Source organism: Sorex araneus, chromosome 4 (assembly GCF_027595985.1).
Source record: "Sorex araneus isolate mSorAra2 chromosome 4, mSorAra2.pri, whole genome shotgun sequence".
NCBI classification, from domain to species: Eukaryota; Metazoa; Chordata; class Mammalia; order Eulipotyphla; family Soricidae; genus Sorex; species Sorex araneus.
The window spans coordinates 194,467,519-194,484,162 of record NC_073305.1 but is presented as its reverse complement, the minus strand read 5'-3'; the positions used below and the strand labels follow the sequence as shown (position 1 = coordinate 194,484,162).

The 16,644-nt window shown below is 56.6% G+C and overlaps 2 protein-coding genes across 2 annotated transcripts; one reads left to right on the top strand and one right to left on the bottom strand.

Moving 5' to 3' along the window:
• Positions 1-66: 66 nt before the first annotated feature.
• PTCD1 (pentatricopeptide repeat domain 1) lies at positions 67-11,375 on the top strand. Its single transcript, XM_055134362.1, has 9 exons — positions 67-162; positions 1,152-1,675; positions 4,453-4,593; positions 6,975-7,193; positions 8,227-8,328; positions 9,089-9,778; positions 10,022-10,138; positions 10,471-10,653; positions 11,119-11,375. The coding sequence occupies exons 2-9, from the start codon at positions 1,226-1,228 to the stop codon at positions 11,299-11,301; spliced, it is 2,085 nt and encodes a 694-aa protein (XP_054990337.1). The 5' UTR covers positions 67-162; positions 1,152-1,225; the 3' UTR covers positions 11,302-11,375.
• A 142-nt stretch (positions 11,376-11,517) lies between these two features.
• BUD31 (BUD31 homolog) lies at positions 11,518-16,409 on the bottom strand. Its single transcript, XM_004617336.3, has 6 exons — positions 16,275-16,409; positions 15,307-15,412; positions 14,680-14,801; positions 12,986-13,108; positions 12,598-12,764; positions 11,518-11,701 (listed from the first exon to the last, which is right to left on the bottom strand). Exons 3-6 carry the CDS (start codon positions 14,771-14,773, stop codon positions 11,651-11,653), a joined length of 435 nt encoding a protein of 144 aa, XP_004617393.1. The 5' UTR covers positions 14,774-14,801; positions 15,307-15,412; positions 16,275-16,409; the 3' UTR covers positions 11,518-11,650.
• Between the last annotated feature and the right edge of the window lie 235 nt (positions 16,410-16,644).

Genomic DNA, 16,644 nt, shown 5'->3' with positions numbered 1-16,644 from the left:
GGGTAGCCGCTCGCCGAGCGCCCGCGAGGCCTCGCGGAAGCGGAAGCCCCGCGCGTGAGGCGACCGCGACGCGCTGCGCCTGCGCGGCGCTCACGTTTGAGCCTGCGCTGTGCCTCGGGGTGCGCGCGTGCCTCAGAACGGGCTGTCGGGCGCGAGCTCTAGGTGCGCGGAGGGCGGCCGGGGTCTGGGGGCCGGCCAGAGCGGCCCGAGTGTCGGGGAGCGTGTCCGGGAGCGTGGCTCTGAGGGCCACGGGCGGCCCGAGGGTGCCCGTGACGTCTCGGGTTGATTATCCGGGCGGGCGAAGGGGTCAGGGACAGAAGTTCCGTTTCTTCTTTCCTTGCTTGTGAAACAGCCTTTGTGGCCCCCAAGGAGCCCTAGCAACTAAATGGAAACTCCATTACTCGCAGCGTGGATAAGTGAGAGCTAATGAGAGTCTTGCCGCTGAGCGCCTCGGGTGCTGGCAGCGCAGAGACGGCCCTCCAGAACGTTCGTTAATGCATGCCTGTCACCAGATGGTTTTATTATCTGGCGCGTTCGTTAGTGCATATTTGACAGCGGGATGGGTTTTGTTTCCTAGCGCGGTTATTAGCGCATATGAACTGGTGATAGATTTTTCCCCGGTGGTGCTCACGAGGTGCCTGGAAATCGAATCCCTCTCTCCCAGCTCTCTGGCCCATCAGGGTTGTTTTCTATTGGAGTTGAACCAGAGTTCCACCAGATGTGGAACGATGAGGGTCCCCTGCCCAGAATCTCGAGAAACTGACGCATGGCATACCATATCAGAGCTGGCGTTACGTTCCTGGGCCACAGTTACTAATCTTTTTTGGTTGTCTTTTTTTTTTTTCTTTTTGGGTCACACCTGGCAATGTACAGGTGCAACTTCTGTGCAACGCCTGGTGTGACCAAAAAAAAAAAAAAAAAAACCTAAACTAAGAGTGTATGTTTGTTGATTATCATTGTCGTGGCTTGTGCCACCCGCCATATACCCAGGGCCTCCTGTCCTCGCTCTGTTTTTCTGCCTGGGGCTTACAGGCAAGAGCCCTAAGCACTGGGAGTACGCGGACATGTGTGCAGCTGTTTGATAGAGCTGAAATCATGTCCCAGGCTGTTTTGCCTTGTGCCTTCTGTCTGACCCTTCTGTTTTCTTTCAGCTGTTTGTTTCCATCCTGAGATGACCACACTATTTTCCCAACCTCTGCCAGGCCCCTAGAGGTGGACGCCAGAAATGGACCTTGTGAGACTTGCCCGCCTCTTCTCTGCCCCCTGCACCAGGGCACTGCTGGCTGTGTGGCAGCTTCACCCCATCAGAGCACGATGGAGGAGAGGGGAGGGGCCTGCAGGGCTGTGCCAGCCAGTGCCCACAGCCCACAGCAGCACCATCTCTCAGCTGCCTGTGGCCCCAGAGAGCAAGAGGAACACAGACCCGGGGCAACCCAGCACCACGGCCACAGAGGAGGAGGAGGAAGAGGAGGAGAGCTTCGGGACCCTCTCTGACAGATACTCCTCCCGAAGATTGTTCCGCAAATCCTCAGCCCACTTCTATAACTTGCGGCTCCAAGAACAGGGTGCTGAAGATGAAGAGGAAAGCGAGCCAGAGTCTCAAGCGTGGCGGGGCCGGCGGAACACCCCTCATTGGTACTTCTTCCGGTGTAAGCAGCTGATCAAGGAGGGGAAGGTGAGGCACTCGGGGCTCCCTGCTTCGCTTCCCTGGTCCTGCAGTCCACCCATTCCAGGTTCTGTCCTGTCACTCTCCGGATGAGTGACACCTCCTGGCTTCACGGCCTCCTCATGGCCACTCTAGTCTGCCTTTGAGCTGACTCCCCAGCTCCAGCCTCACCATCTCCTTATGTGCTTCTATACTAGCCTGTCATGAGTTTTGTTCCCCAGCCTTCTTTTGCCTCCTCTCCCTTCACTTCACTAAATGACAAGCCATGACTCCCTCCTGCCAGGTCCAATCCTCCATGTCACCTTGGCTGCTTCTCTCTCACCAACTTCAGCGTCAGAATGATGTTCAGGCTTACTCCTGGCTCTGCACGCAGGAATCACTCCTGATGATGCTCAGGGGACCCTGTGGGATGCCAGGGATTGAACCCGGGTTGACTATGTGAAAGGCAAGCGCCCTATTCTCTCTGCTATCAGTCCTGCTCCAAATATCATCAGTCTCGATGCTTGCTTCTCATATCCTCATCCGTATGGCCCTGGGCCAGCATCTTGCTCCTTCAGCTCTCCCTGCGTTTGTTCCTTCCTCTTGACATCTCTCTTTCTCGCTCTTATTCCCTCCGAAGCATCAGAGTGACGCAGGGCTTCACAGGAGTTAGGCACTTGCTCTGCCACCAGACCACACCCGGGTCCCTCTTGCTACCTCTTGCTCTAGCCTCTACTCATGCTAAGGTGAAAAGCAGTTGTGTTCCCCATGAGCCAGGATTCCTAGTGCTTTCAGTGACATGGCCCGGGTTGGCTCACCAGTGAAGACTTAGGATAGATTCATGGACTTTATTTTTTTTTAATTGAATATCAATGAGATAGACCATTACAAAGCTGTTCATTTCTGGGTTTCAGTCATACAATGATCCAGCACCCATCCCTCCACCAGTGTACATTTCCCACCACCAATGTCTTCCATTTTCTTCCCATCATCCCCCAGCACCCCTCTCCACCCAGCCTGCCTCTACGGCAGGCACTTTTCTTTCTCTCTCGCCTTTTGCGCATTATGGTTTGCAACACAGGTACTAAGAGGCTATTGTATTTGTTCAGGGCATTCAGTATTTTTATTAGGAAGGTAATTTTGGAGTAGCTTTTTTAACTGGTGGCAGTTTTGGGGTGTGGACATGACTGCCAGAGCTTCCAGCAGTATAGGGAAGAAGGGGGAGGTAGCCCATCCCATCTCCAAAAATGCCTAAAGATTTCAGTCACAAAACCCACATACCCAAATTTTCAGCAGATTATATCTTGGTGATGTCTGTCCTGAGATGGTAGAGTCGGGCCAGGGGGCATGGCGGCGATTTTGGATTGTGGGAGCAAGCAGCACAATCTGCCGGGGGTTCTGCTTGGGTGGACACCAGGCTGACCTGCCCCGCTCCAATTTACCCGTCTGTTCAGCCTTGCATGGGTCCAAGATTAACTCTGACTTTTGATCTCTTTTGAGATTTATTTATGGGTCTCTGAAGCAAAGCCAGTAAATAAGCTTGTATAGCTGAGCCGGAGGTGGTTTGTGGGTGTGGCTAACTTTTAGCTCTTTAATTTTTCAGGAAAACTTAGTCCCAAGTTGTGCCCAGAGGCACAGCAGACAGTTTTGGGGTATCAGGAAACCTGAGGCACTGTCAGTCTGCTGATGCAGTCACCCCAGGGGTATAGGTTGCCCTGCTGGTGGCACTGCATCCCCTGGGATTCATGGACTTTATGTAGGGACATGCTAGTCTAAGCCTTGCTTTCACCTCAGCATTGGCAGTTACTCCTGCCTCTGCCTCGGGGACCATATGGGATGCCGGGGATCAAACCCGGGCTGCTGCGTGCAAGGCAAGAGCCATCTCCGCTGTACTCTCTCCGACCCAACACCACTTCATTTGGAAGGGGAGTGCCAAGAAAAGCTTTAGTGGGATTGGTCAAACAGTCTTTGTTGTTGTTCTCTATACTTTGTGATGTCTGAAAATACACAGTATGAAAAGTTGAGAAAAGGAAAGTCAAAGCCCACACAGTGGCTTCTAAAGCCCCGGAGAGCCGCACTAGCCCTGCCTCACTCCTGTTTGCCTCCTGACTTCTGCCCCCTCTCCTCGCTGACCCTGCCATGGCTACCCTTGCCGCTGCCCCTGCAGTGCGCAGGCCCCCTCATACCCGAGGGCCTTTGCACTGTCTGCTCCCAGGATATGCAGGTCCCATCACCTTCCTCCACTCCCTTTCCTAGCATGGGCCACCCTTGAGCACACTTGCTATGTACACTACTGGGTGGTCTGCTTTGGCTTCTGACCTTCCCCCTGGCAGATGCCCTTGGAGAGCGAGTGGCTTTGGTTTCAGCAGTGACACCACCAGTCAACCCTACCCAGGGAGTTAACAGTGTGTGGGGTGAGGGCAGGGATGAGATGATGATGGCCCTGGTGTCTAGAGCCGCCATCTTGACATGTGCTGGGATGGGGGTGGGGTGAGAGGTCAGGGTGGGGTGTCTCTGAGGCGGGCAGGCAGGGCCTGGGATCTTCTGGAGTAACTCTGGCCCTGGGCCTCCTTGATCTGACTGCTGACTCTGGGCCCTGCCCCTGGTGGGCCAAGCACATCTGCAAGGGTGGGAGTGGGCAGAACTTCCAGAAGTTTCTTTGCTGCAGAGCACAGGGACTGAGAAGTTGATGACAGGCCCAGGTGGGTGTTTGGCTGCCGGATAGGCCTGTGCTTGGGCTTGGGGAGGGTCCTACAGCCTCAGTCTTCCTCCCTGGGCCTCAGTCCTTCTCCCCCTCTCCTTCCCAGCTGGCCGAGGCCCTGGACCTGTTTGAGGGGCAGATGCTGAAGGAAGAGCGACTCCAGCCCCTCGAGTGTAACTACACGGTGCTGATCGGTGGCTGCGGACGGGCTGGCTACCTAAGGAAGGCCTTCCGGCTGTACAACGATGTGAGTGCAGGGTCCAGGTGGCGAGTCCTGGCCACCACATAGGGCCCCCTGAGCACTGCTGGAAGCAGCCTAGCTCTGCCATGTGCCCTCCAGCGCCCCAAAAGAGCCAAGTGGGTTCTGAACACATTTCTTGGTTAGTGTGTCACTCTGGCAGGTGGCAGGACTCTGTGCCCTCAGGGTCATCATCTGGAACAGGAGGTGACCAGGGTTGGGAGGTGAGGCCCTGGCCAACACCTAGCTTGGTACTTGAGGAGACCGTGTGGTACCAGGCATGGAGCCTAGGGCCTCACATGTGCCCAGCTAGTGTGTCACCCCCGAGCCATATCCCTGGCCTTCAGATTTCTTTTTTTTTTTTCTTTTTTTTCTTTTTTTTGGGTTGCACCTGGCGATGCACAGGGGTTACTCCTGGCTCTGCACTCAGGAACCACCCCTGTCGGTGCTCAGGGGATCATATGAGATGCTGGGATTCAAACCCGGGTTGGCCGCGTGCAAGGCAAACACCCTACCCACTGTGCTATCACTCCAGACCCTCAGATTTCTTGAGTACCTAGTTTTTCCCCCTCTATCACTTTGCTGCTTTAATATTTTTTCCGAGTAAGCTTATTGTTACTATTTTGTTTATCTTTGGCTGTGGGCCATACCCAGAGGTGCTCAGGGCTTACTCTAGACTGTATACTCAGGGATCTCTCCTGGTGGGGTGCTGGAGATCGAACCTGGGTTGGCTATGTGCCCTCCCCACTGTAGTATCTTTGGCCCACCTCCCAACAAGTGTTTTAAAGGAGCTGTAGAGCTGGAGCGATAGTACAGCAGCAGGGCGTTTACCTTGCACACGGCTAACCAGATTTGATCCATGGGCTCCCATGGATTCAGCACCGCCAGGAATAATTTCTGAGTACAGGGCCAGGAGTGACTCCTGAGCATTGCTAGATGTGGCCCCAGACGCCCTCGCTAAAAGGAGCCATATTCCAGCCGGAGTGAGGGCTCCTTTTGTGTCTCTGCTCCTTGGCCATGGCCCCTGTGGCCTGTAGAGCTGCTCATCACTTGATCTGGGGATGGGGTGGCCCTTTTCTGGGACCGGGGAAGCGCCCACTCACCTGGCACTGACCTGCGAAAGGCTGTCGATTGTTGTGAAAAACTAAGGCACGCCGAAGGGCTTGTGTACTCGCAGGCTCTGGAACCATTGTGTGTGGCTGTTGGTTAAGGGCAGGCAACAGAAGGAAGAAGGCCAAACTGGTTGTTCGATCAGTTTATTCCATTCTCTCTCTCTGCTTCTCTCCTGGTTCTGGATCTCTCTCTGGATCTGTCTTCTATCTCCTATGTCCTCTTGTGTGTCTCTTTCTCTGTTTCTTCTGTCTCCCCTGTCTTCTTTTCTCTCTCCTGTCTTCTTCTATCTCTCTTCTCTCTGCCCCACAGTCTTAGTTTATATAGCAAATTACATAGGGCAGTAGCACAAAGGGGGGTATAACATTAACAAATCAACAAAGAAGGGTAAGACCATTTCTTGAGGAGATTAACAAAATCTCATCTAAGGAAATCTCATCTAAGGAGAACCGCTCAAGGGTGTGATTCCAAACAAGGGTGTGTCAGGGTGTGAGCTAGTAATCTGCTTAGTTATAGTAAATCTAATATTTCTAGCAATGTCTTTCTGTATGAGCACAGTAAGAGATATAAAGTTTGGTTTTTCCTGAGGACATCTCACTATAATTCCAGACCACAGTCCTCAGGCCAGGTTAATCTTCCTAACCCCAGCAGGGTCCTAGTCTCATCATTACCTTTGGATCATGACAGCATTGTCCATGATCATGCCCTCAACTTATAGTTGAGTATTGTGGAGCTTTGGCCTGGCCCATTTCGATGCCAGGGTAGCTCACAGCTTGCCCTGGGTCTATTCCGTCCCTCGTCGGGACCCTGCTTTTGGGGTGCTAGGAAAGCAGATGCCTGGGAGTAAATATTATTGGAGTCAATCAGCTCCCAAGTTACAAAGCATATTATTAACTGTCTTCCTGTGTCCATACAGAAAGGCCATTGCTCTCAGGCAAACTGTTTCCTGCGGCAAGGCTAAAAGGACAAACCCCATGTTATGCTACAGATTGTCCTAATTTTCAGAGGTACTCATCACTTGCATTGGAGCTGGGGTCACTGGCCCCGCGTACCTTTTCCCAGCGCAGCCCTACCCCAGAATTCTTTGGTTGTCTGCGTCCACCCAGGGCTCAGCCTCGGGCTGCTGATGCCTCTCTGGTAGTTTGGGGATCTGGGTAGAGTTTGGGGATCTGTGTCTGCCCTGCCAGAGACCCCGCCTCCTCCACGCCCATTCCCAGACCTGCCTGGCGACTCAGCCACCAGCCCCTGCATGTCCAACCGAGCTGTTCCCATCCCCACAGATGAAGAAGCGAGACCTGGAGCCATCAGACGCCACGTACACGGCCCTGTTCAATGTCTGTGCTGAGTCGCCCTGGAAGGACTCGGCTCTCCAGAGTGCCCTGAAGCTCCGGCAGCAGCTCCGCGCCCGCAACTTCCAGCTCAACCTGAAGACCTACCACGCGCTGCTGAAGGCGGCTGCCCTGTGTGCGGACCTGCGGCTGTGTCTTGAGGTGTTCAAGGTGGGGGCACCCGTCCCGCCTGCCCCAATACCCCAGGCCAGGTCCTCAGGTCACCCGAGGGCTGCCCAGGTGACCTTGTTGGGGCTTGGGACGGGGTCCAGGACGCAAATGTAGAGCTGATGTGTTTCAAGTGCTCTCACTCAGACGGCCACTTCTACAAAGCCCCAGAGTGGGGGACCCAGCTAGCCAGTTCCAGGGAAATAGTGGGGAACAGGGAACAGCTGGACAGGCCCTTGGGCTAACTTGGGTGCTTCACCCCAGCCGCCTGCAGAAACAGTCTATCTGTGTCCACAGAGGCAGGGGCCTTTTGTGAGCAGGCCCCCAGACTGGGCACTGTTCTACCTTCTCTGGTTTTAGGGCAGCGAGACAGACTCCGGGGAAAACCGGGACCAGGGCTTATGGGAAGCGGCAGCCTCTGGCCAGTCCTGTCTGGGAGTGACCAGGCCTGCTGAGGAGGCAGGATCACAGCTCTCGGCCTTGGAGGCCTCCTTACCAACACGGTCCCTTCAGGGGTGGCATCCGAAGCTTCTCGAAAAGGACATAGGGCTGAAGACCCCTGGCCTGGCCTGCCTAGAGATGTCCGAGTAGTACTGTAGGTAGGTGGCCGTGGAGCAGTCCTGAGACAGCAGTGACTGTCCTCGGGGAGAGAGCACAGCATGACCAAGAGGATATGGGGACTGTGTGACAATGCAGTGCCGAAGGGAGAGGGGGGCGTTTAGGGACAGTCACGCCATCCGACACACACACCTCAGGGAAGCCAGTGATGAGTGCCGTGAGCACTCGTCTCATGGGATTGTTCCAGAACCTAGTTTGGCAAGTCCCACACAAAGGAGGAAACACCTCCGGCTGTACCTGTGGAGCAGCGGGGACCTGGGGGCTGCGCTGCGGTGCCGTGCCTCTCGCCAGCTGGGAATCTCTGCAGAGGGGCTGCCAAGTGGGGAGGAGGGCCCTAGACAGAAGCGGGGGCGGGGGTTGTGGCTGTCAGCGTGTGTGCCTGTTCAGCTTACCCTGGGGACCTCTGTTCCTGTCCCAGGAGATCGTCCACAAGGGACATGCAGTCACAGAGGAGACGTTCTGCTTCCTGCTCATGGGCTGCATCCAGGACAAGGAGACGGGCTTCCGCAGAGCCCTGCAGGTTGGTCCGTCCCAGGGCATTCTGAGCACCTGTTCCTGCCCTGTGCCAGTTGCTTCTGTATTTCCTCATCTGCGGCCATGGAGCAGTGTCGCAGCCTCCCCCCCGCCTCCCACCTGACTCATTCCCATCCACGTCTTTCTGAGCAGCCTCCCGGGTCTACCGGGCACCTGTCCCTGCCGTGGCTCATGCAGCATCTGGCGGGCCCAGAAAGTGTGGCTAGTACCCAGTCACCATCAGAGCTGCTGGCTGCGGAGCACACCCCACATGTGGCCATGATTACGTGTGAGGCCTAAGCACTGAGGCGCTGCACCCTGTCTCTTGCTCTGAGGGACGAGGAAGCTTCCTGGGCCGGGGTGCATAGCAGGTGCTCGGGACGCACAGCTGCACCTTTCCTTGAGTTGGCCTAGATTCTGGAAGAATCTAGACTTCTCAGGCTGTCCCTCCCTGGGTAGTGAGTAGCAGGCATGCCCTGAGTTCTGGGTTAACAGGAGCCCTGGGAGAGGGCAGAAGGGAACCAGGGGCTTGGGCTGAGTTAGAGCAGCGTTTCCGGGATAGTCCAAGGGGCCGTCCACAGTGTGTGGGAAGGAAGCCAAGTCAGGCGGCTGCTGTAGAGGACGGTGAGGAACGCTGAGCTCGAGGGAAGGCGAGACCCGGCTCTGTGGAACCTGACTTCCGGTCCTCTACCTCCCCACTCCCAGTGTCTGCTCCCAACGGGATTCTCAAAATGGGGTGCAGGACGGACATTCATCTCTCCCTGCAGGTGTGGAGGCAGATGCTGAGTTTGGGGTTCAAGCCAAGTCGGCACAGCTACAACCTGCTGCTTGGGGCCGCTCGGGACTGTGGCCTAGGGGACTGCACGGTGGCGGCAGCGCTGCTGCTGAGGCCCCAGCAGGAGATGAGTTTACCGCAGCTCCCAGCAGGGCCTCGGGGGGCGAGGAGAGCCCCAGCCAGGGCTGCCGAAGGCCTGGTCACCAGAGTGCATGTGGAGGCCCTGGAGAAGCAGCTGTTTCTGGAACCATCTCAGGTTCTTGGGGCAGCTCCTGAGGTCCCTGCAAGTAGAGCCCCCAGCGAGTCCAGGCCCACTGTGGGAGCCCAGACAGTGCCCCAGTGTTCTGGGGCCCTGGAGCCAGCACCCCCGGGTCTGGACACCAACCTCCTGCGCCTCCAGGCCATGCCCCCCGCTGTGGTCTCCTTTGGCACAGTGGCCACCCGGGAGGACAGACTGGCCTTGATGGGGGGCCTGGAGGGGTTCCTGGGCCACATGGAGGAGCATGGGCTGCAGCCCGACATCAAGACTCTCACACTGCTGGCTGAGGTGGTGGCACCCGGGAGCCCCGCAGAGGCCTCGCTGCTGACCATGCTGGACACGTGTGCGCTGGAGGCTGATCTCACCTTCTTCAACACACTGATAAGGAGGAGGAGCAGGTCGGGCGACCTGGAAGGGGCAAAGGTGAGGCGGCCCCTGGGCTCCCTGTGTCTGTACCCTCAAGGGCAGCTCCTGAAGAAGTGACAGCAGGTCGGGCCCGGGTGGAGTGTGCTTGTAGAGCTGCTGAATTATGTGGGGCAGCATCCTGAGATGTCAGCTGGATTCCAGCGTGTGGTGCCAGGCTGGACACTCATCTACCAGGTTGATTGGGGAAGGTTCTTGCCAGCTGTTGTCACAGTGCACGTGATGCCATGTCTACCTCCACAGGCGCTGCTGCCAGCCTTGGCCAAGAGAGGCCTCGTCCCCGACCTGCGAACATTCTGCAGCCTGGCCATTGGGTGCCACCGGCCAGCAGATGGGCTGCAGCTGCTTTCGGACATGAAGGCAAGTGGGCTGGGCCTGGGTGGTACCCAACCCCATCTCTGCAGATGGGGCAGCTGGTGTGGGTGAAGGGCTAAGATCACGGGGCTACGCTGGCAGCAGGGGTGGGGCCAGGGCATGGGCCACCAGAGGGATTCTTAGGACTCCAGGCAGGGATGCTGGATCCCCACAGCCCACTATAAATAGTTCCCATTCATTGCCCAGTCCTTTTACTTTCTAAAGGCTCAGCCACTTGGAAAAAAACTCAGGTTGGGGTGCAGGTGCTTTCCTTGGGGCGCAGGGCACAGGGTTGCTGCTGCGGCCTAACCATCACTCTCATCTTGTCCATGGCACAGAAGTCCCAGCTGAGCCCCAACACCCATGTCTACAGCGCCCTCATCAATGTGGCCGTCAAGAAGCTGGACTATGCCTACCTCATCGACATCCTCAGGGACATGAGGCACAGCCAGGTCCCAGTGAACGAGGTGGTCATCCGCCAGCTCGAGTTTGCCGCCCAGTACCCGCCGACCTTCGACCGGGTACGGGTACCTGGGGGCTCACCCGCTCAGTCTCCTGGCCTGGGGGCGGGGGTAGCATCCAGTGATAGGACAAGCTTGGGAGCCCCCCAGCTGCTTCACTTCCTCAGGCCACTCTGCCGGTGGCTGCCTGGCCCACTGCCGACCACCGAGGCTGCCCACCAGCCTTCTGCCCACCCTGGTCTTTGTAGTGTTTGCCCAGAGCCAGAGTATGTGCTGGTCCCAGAAGTAGCACCTAGTTCTTCTACTGGCTTGGCAAAGAGCTCCCACCTTTCATGGCTCTTTCACTGTGGCTCAGAGCCTCCCAAGAGGAGCTGGAGCCGGCACTGGCAGAGGATCACAGCCAGAAATCATGCAGGTGCCAGCTCTTCTCCCTGTCACCACCTCAGAGAGAAAACTGGCTCCCGTGGCTTGCGGCAGCTGCTGTGGTGGGCACTTGAAGCCCTGACCTTGATTTCCTGATTGCAGTACAAGGGGAAAAACACCTACCTGGAGAAGATCGATGGCTTCCGAGCTTACTATAAGCGGTGGTTGAAAGTGATGCCAGCCGAGGAGACCCCCCACCCCTGGCAGAAGTTCCGGAGCAAGAGCAGAGAGGCCCAAGACACCCTCACCTCGGCTGATGTGAACACAGGGTACGGGGGCAGGTAAGGGGCCGTGGGGCCCCTTTAACACTGAAGAAACTGGGCTGGGCCCAGTCTGGGGTGTGGTGCTTACTTGGACACATGTGGAAACCGCCAGCCATTCTGGCACGTCATCCCAGGCCATCCTTGCCCAAAGTTGGCCCCTTTGTGCTAAGCAGAGTTGCCAGGTTCAGGGCCTTCAACTGTCCTGCCCTGCTGGCCCAAGAAAGAATGGACATGCCCAAAAGGTCTCAGGGTTTATTTCTACAGATGACACAGAACTGCCAATGCCTCCACCAGTTTGGCCAGGCCCTGCAGTAAGCGCTGGGGGTGGCGGGGAATAGCCAGCCATATCCGAAGTTCGGGGAGGTGGGGGCTCAGCCCGAGCAGCCCCGGCAGCCGCAGTGTGTACACTCGATGATCCGGCCCTGCGGGGACAACACAGTGGGCTGAGCCACCCTGCCCCAGGCCCAGCCATACCCTCAGACCCAGCAGTCTTGTCACTCCACTCTGGGAGCCTGTTGGGGGCTCCGCTGGGAAGAGGGGTGAGCGCCTGACTCGCTACAGCAGCACCTGTTCCTGTGGATGCAGCCCCCATGTAGAGACCGACCCAGAGCAGAGTATGCCAGACTCCCAGGGGCCTTTTTGGGGAGTGGCAGCCCCGGCTCCATCTCTGCTGCTCTGTGTCCTAGAGCTCCCAAGATTCAGCGCCAGCCCTTGCCCATGACCCCACAGAGGAACGGGTGCCAGAGGGTGAAGCCCCATGTGAAGGTGGGGGAGAGGTGGGCACATACGGCCACTCTGGGAACTTCTGCAACTTCACTTGAGGGCTGTTGCCCTGAGCTACCCCAAGCTGCTCCACCTAGTTTGGGACCAGAAAGTTCCGAGGAAAAGGGCGGCTGGAGAGACAGCACTCTACCAACCAGATGACTCCCCCTTTTTCTTTTTCTTTCTTTCTTTCTTTCTTTTTTTTTTTTTTGCTTTTGGGTAACACCCGGGGATGCACAAGGTTACTCCTGGCTCTGCACTCAGGAATTACTCCTGCCGGTGCTCAGGGGACCATATGGGATGCTGTAATCAAACCTGGGCCGGCTGCGTGCAAGGCAAATGCCCTACCCTCTGTGCTATTCCTCCAGCCCCTGACTCCCCTTTTTCTGACTTCATCCTTCTGACTGTGGGCATAGCACCCCACCGAACTCAGTAGACTGGCCCCAATTGGACACCCCTGCCAGGTGGGTTGGCAACAGGGCACTCACCCAAGGCCCTGGCACTGACCATGACAGCAGTGCCACCAAACCTCGTGGGACAGGAGCAGAGGACTCACCACTTCCAGCTTGCTTTTTGGGACTCGGCAGATACAGTTGGTCCCGAAGTTGGTGTCTCGGGTCTGGATGCAGCGCAGGCAGCACAAGCTCTCGTAGCCCTGCTTCTTCCACTTGGCGATGAGGTTCTTGTCCGCATAGCCTTCCGCAATGCAGTATTCGTACAGCTCTGCCCGGGTGGCAAGAGGGCATCAGGCCGCAATGCTGAGTTTCCCCAGCCCAGTCCCTGGCAACCGGCAATTAAAAGGTCCTTTTGGCAGCTCACGGCCCCTTGTTTTTTTCCAGAGGTAACCCCTAAGCCCCCATGGGGCATACAAAGGTTCCAAGACTGACAACTGCTTAAACACACCTGCAGGCCGGAATGGCCAGGAGGGTCTTTAGGATCCTTACCTCTACTTATGGCTTTCCGCTTGTAGAAGAGATCAAAAATATAGCGGGTTTTCTGGTGGTGGATCCTGAAGATAGGCCAGAGGGATTCCACCTTCCTCTTTCCCTCATGAGGTTCTGTTTCAGCTGAGAGGAAGAATGCTATTTTGAGGCCACACCTGGCTGCGGCTCAGAGTCCTCCCATATACAAGCCCTGAGCATCTGCACCTGAGCCAGTTCCCCAGCCCCGGAAGTGTTTGGACAGGTTTAGTCTGCACAAGACAAAGGGTCATTAAAAACTAAAGAATTCGTTCTCCTTGGGCCAGAGAGTTAGTTAGGGGTTAAGGGGCTTGCCTTGCCTGCAGCTGACCTGGGTTCCACCACTGTATATGGTCCTCGGAACCTGCCTGGAGTAAGCCCTGAGCATAGCCAGGTATGGCCCCAAAGACAAAAATAAAAAACAAACCCCCCAAATACCCTTAATGCTGGTTGTCAATTAAGACAATGACACCAAATAGCTAGGTTTTGCTTTCCCCTGGAAAAAGAAAATAAAACACAAAGTACCCAGACAGATAAATCCTACATGCCACACAGTGACAGTGACAACTGCTATCTGCTCCAGTGCATCCCGTATCACAGGGCTCAGCTGTTCCCAACACTAAAGCCAAGTGTAGAGCCATCTGCCATCAGGAGCAACGCGACACAGGTTCTTCCAGCAGCGCTTCTCAAAGGGAACACACAGGGCTGGGGAACTAGCTTGGCAGGGCCGCTGGTCTTGCACATGGACTACTCGGGTTTGATCCTGGCATCCTGTATGGTCCCGTCCCCAGAGCCAAGCTCCACTAGGAGTGATTCCTGAGCACAGAGCCAGGATCAGACTTTAAGCACTGCTGGGTGTGGTTAAAAAAAAAATAGAAAAAGGAAAGCAAAGACATGCAGAATGCTTCATGGTTACACAGAAAACAGGCAAAGGGGCCTGGGATGAGAAGTAGCTCAGCCGTTCAGCACTTAGGCCTGACACCCAAACTTGATCCTTGGCACCACATTAAAAAAAAGGCAGGGGAGGGGCTGGAGGAATAGCACAGCAGGTAGGGCCTTTGCCTTGCAGGAGGCTGACCCAGATTCAAATCCCAGCATCCCATATGGTCCCCTGAGCACCGCCAGGGGTGATTCCTGAGTGCAGAGCCAGGAGTAACCCCTGTGCATCGCTGGATGTGACCCCCCCCCAAAAAAAAAGGCAGGGGAGAAAAGAACTTTTCTAGAGGGTTCCCCCCTTCTAGAACATACCTGGCAGTGTTCTGCAGCAAACGCTGCAAAGGAGTGAGCCCCAAGCACTAGGCTTGGAGTAGCCCCTGAGCACCTCCAGGTGTGAAAACTAAACAAGCCACACCCCCAAATTTCAGAAAATGTCAAAATAAAAAGAACAGCATCTTCCAAATATTTTTATGATTTCAAATATGCACATAACCAAACATAACTAATCAGTAAGCTGTTCTCTACTCCATAAATCTTTCCTATAAAAACCTGTCTCAAAAGCGTCTGGAGAACCTCTTGAGTCACAGCACCCCCCAGGAGCTAATAATCAAAGTGTCAGTGTGAGGAGACCCACTTGCTTTGGCCTGGCCTCAGGGGGTCTAAGAGCCAGAAATCTGGTCACAACACACCGAGCATATCCTCTCCACCCCAGCAGCCCCCCCCCCAACACATACACACCTTACCTTCTCTCATCTTTTGATCTAATTCATCCAAAGTTGGTTCAATCAGCTCCCAGCCATCTGGGGGAGCTTTTCGGCTTCTTTTGACTTTAGGCATTTTCCCTCTACAGAAGAACTTGCAAGACCTAGGAGAAAAGTGAAAGGCTTTAGCATGTGAGCCTCAGAATCTCAAAGACTTCACTGGGGGCACATTCACCTCCCTCAACCTCTTTTTTTGTTAATCGATGGCAGAATTTACTGGAGTACTGAGGATTTAATCCAAATGTAGCCTTTTATTTTTATTTTTCGTTTGGGGACACACCTGGCAATGCTCAGGGATTACTCCTGGTGGTGCTCAGAGGTCCACATGGGATGCCGAGGATGAAAGTCAGGTCAATCCAGCAGAGTAAAGCAAGTGCCCTCCCTCCCTGCTGTAGTATCAGGTCTGCCTTCAAATGTAGCATTTAGGCTCAATGGATACTTTGCTGAGTCTTCAACAAGAACTATTAGTCTGGTCACAGCAAAGTAAGACATACCCTCCCTCCAGGGAAGGGGATGCAAAGGTAACTAAGGGCAGGAACACTGGAGAAAGACTCAGGCCTGGTGGGTGTTGGAAAGGGAAACAGACAGACGGCAGGACACCCTGAGTACCTTAGATCTGGGTCTAGGAGCCCAGCAGGAAGCTCCCTGGTATCCTCAGCAACAGGGTTCCGTTCTTCTCTTGCTTTACCGATTTCCTTTCTAGTCCTCCGCCCCTCTGTAAAATGAGTAGCAGCTGAGCCCCATGGCCACGGTCAGCGGGGTGGGGGCAAGGTTTTAAACCCCTGTGGGTAACCGGGGGTGGGCAAAGCCGGAGAACAGAGCTCACGGGAACAGACAAGTGTTTCTCAAGTCATCAAATCTCCTAATTCAGACTTGCGGCGCGAACTCGGGTGGGTAGCCGCTTCCAAGCTGAGCCGACTCCCTTTCCTAAATTCAGTCTCCGGTCCCGGACAGCGCCCGTTTCCAAATCCGAGGATTCTCGCGACACCCTCCCGGGAGGAGTCGGGTCGCTGACCGGGGCGTCAGACTCCCAAACCTTTCCTTTTTCCAGGGAAATCAGACCCAGCTCAGGGATTACTGCAGGCGGTGCTCGGGATGCCGAGAACCGAGCCCGGGTCGGTCGCGCGCAGGGCAAGCGCCCTCCCCTCGGTCCCATCATCCGTCTCCCCGGAGCTGCGTGAGGACGGTACCGGGCGGGGTCAGCGTAAGACTGACCACTTCGCCGGGACCCCGGGGAGATCGCAAACCCAGGCCCCGCCAGAGGGACAGAGGAGGCCGCCTAGGTTAGGCCGCCGGGCGGGCCCTAATCAGGCCGGGAAGAGGCAGGAACGGGCGCACTCGGCAGAGGGGCGAGCGGGAAGGGCCGCGGCAGGGCGGTACCGGGCCCAAGTGACAGTGTCCACGCAAAAAATGTCGTCGGCGGGGAAATCGCGGGGGGCGTGGGGAGAGCGACCTGGGAAAGGCGAGGCCGAGGAGCGCGTCCCCTCGGCGGGAGAAACCAGGGCCCCGACGTGGTCCCGACCCCCGCCGTCTCGCCGCGAGCCGTGACTGAGGTAAAGAAGCAGCAAAACACTCACCGAGAGCTCCGTCAGCGTCGGCGTCCTTCACCGATGGCGGCCGCCGCCTCTTTCCCGCCCACTTCCGCTTCGCAGGCCGACGCCTGACCCTCAGGACCCCGCTCCGCCCCGCCCGCGCGGGGATTGCGTCATCTTAGGTGTCCACGGCTCTGCCTGCGCGGAATGGCGGAGCCAGGCCGGCCTTTCCTCCCTCGCTTCCCGGGGCCGGGCGGGGGTGGCGGGGGAGCTCACACGTCCTCCGCGGCGGGGAGGCCGGGGCCGCTGTCGCCCGGCCGCGCGGGGTTCGGCCTGGGCACAGGCGGCTCGCGGGGCAGCCGGCTTGGCGCGCCGGCCTTCCGGAGGCCCCCGATCCTCGCGGCAACGGCGGCGG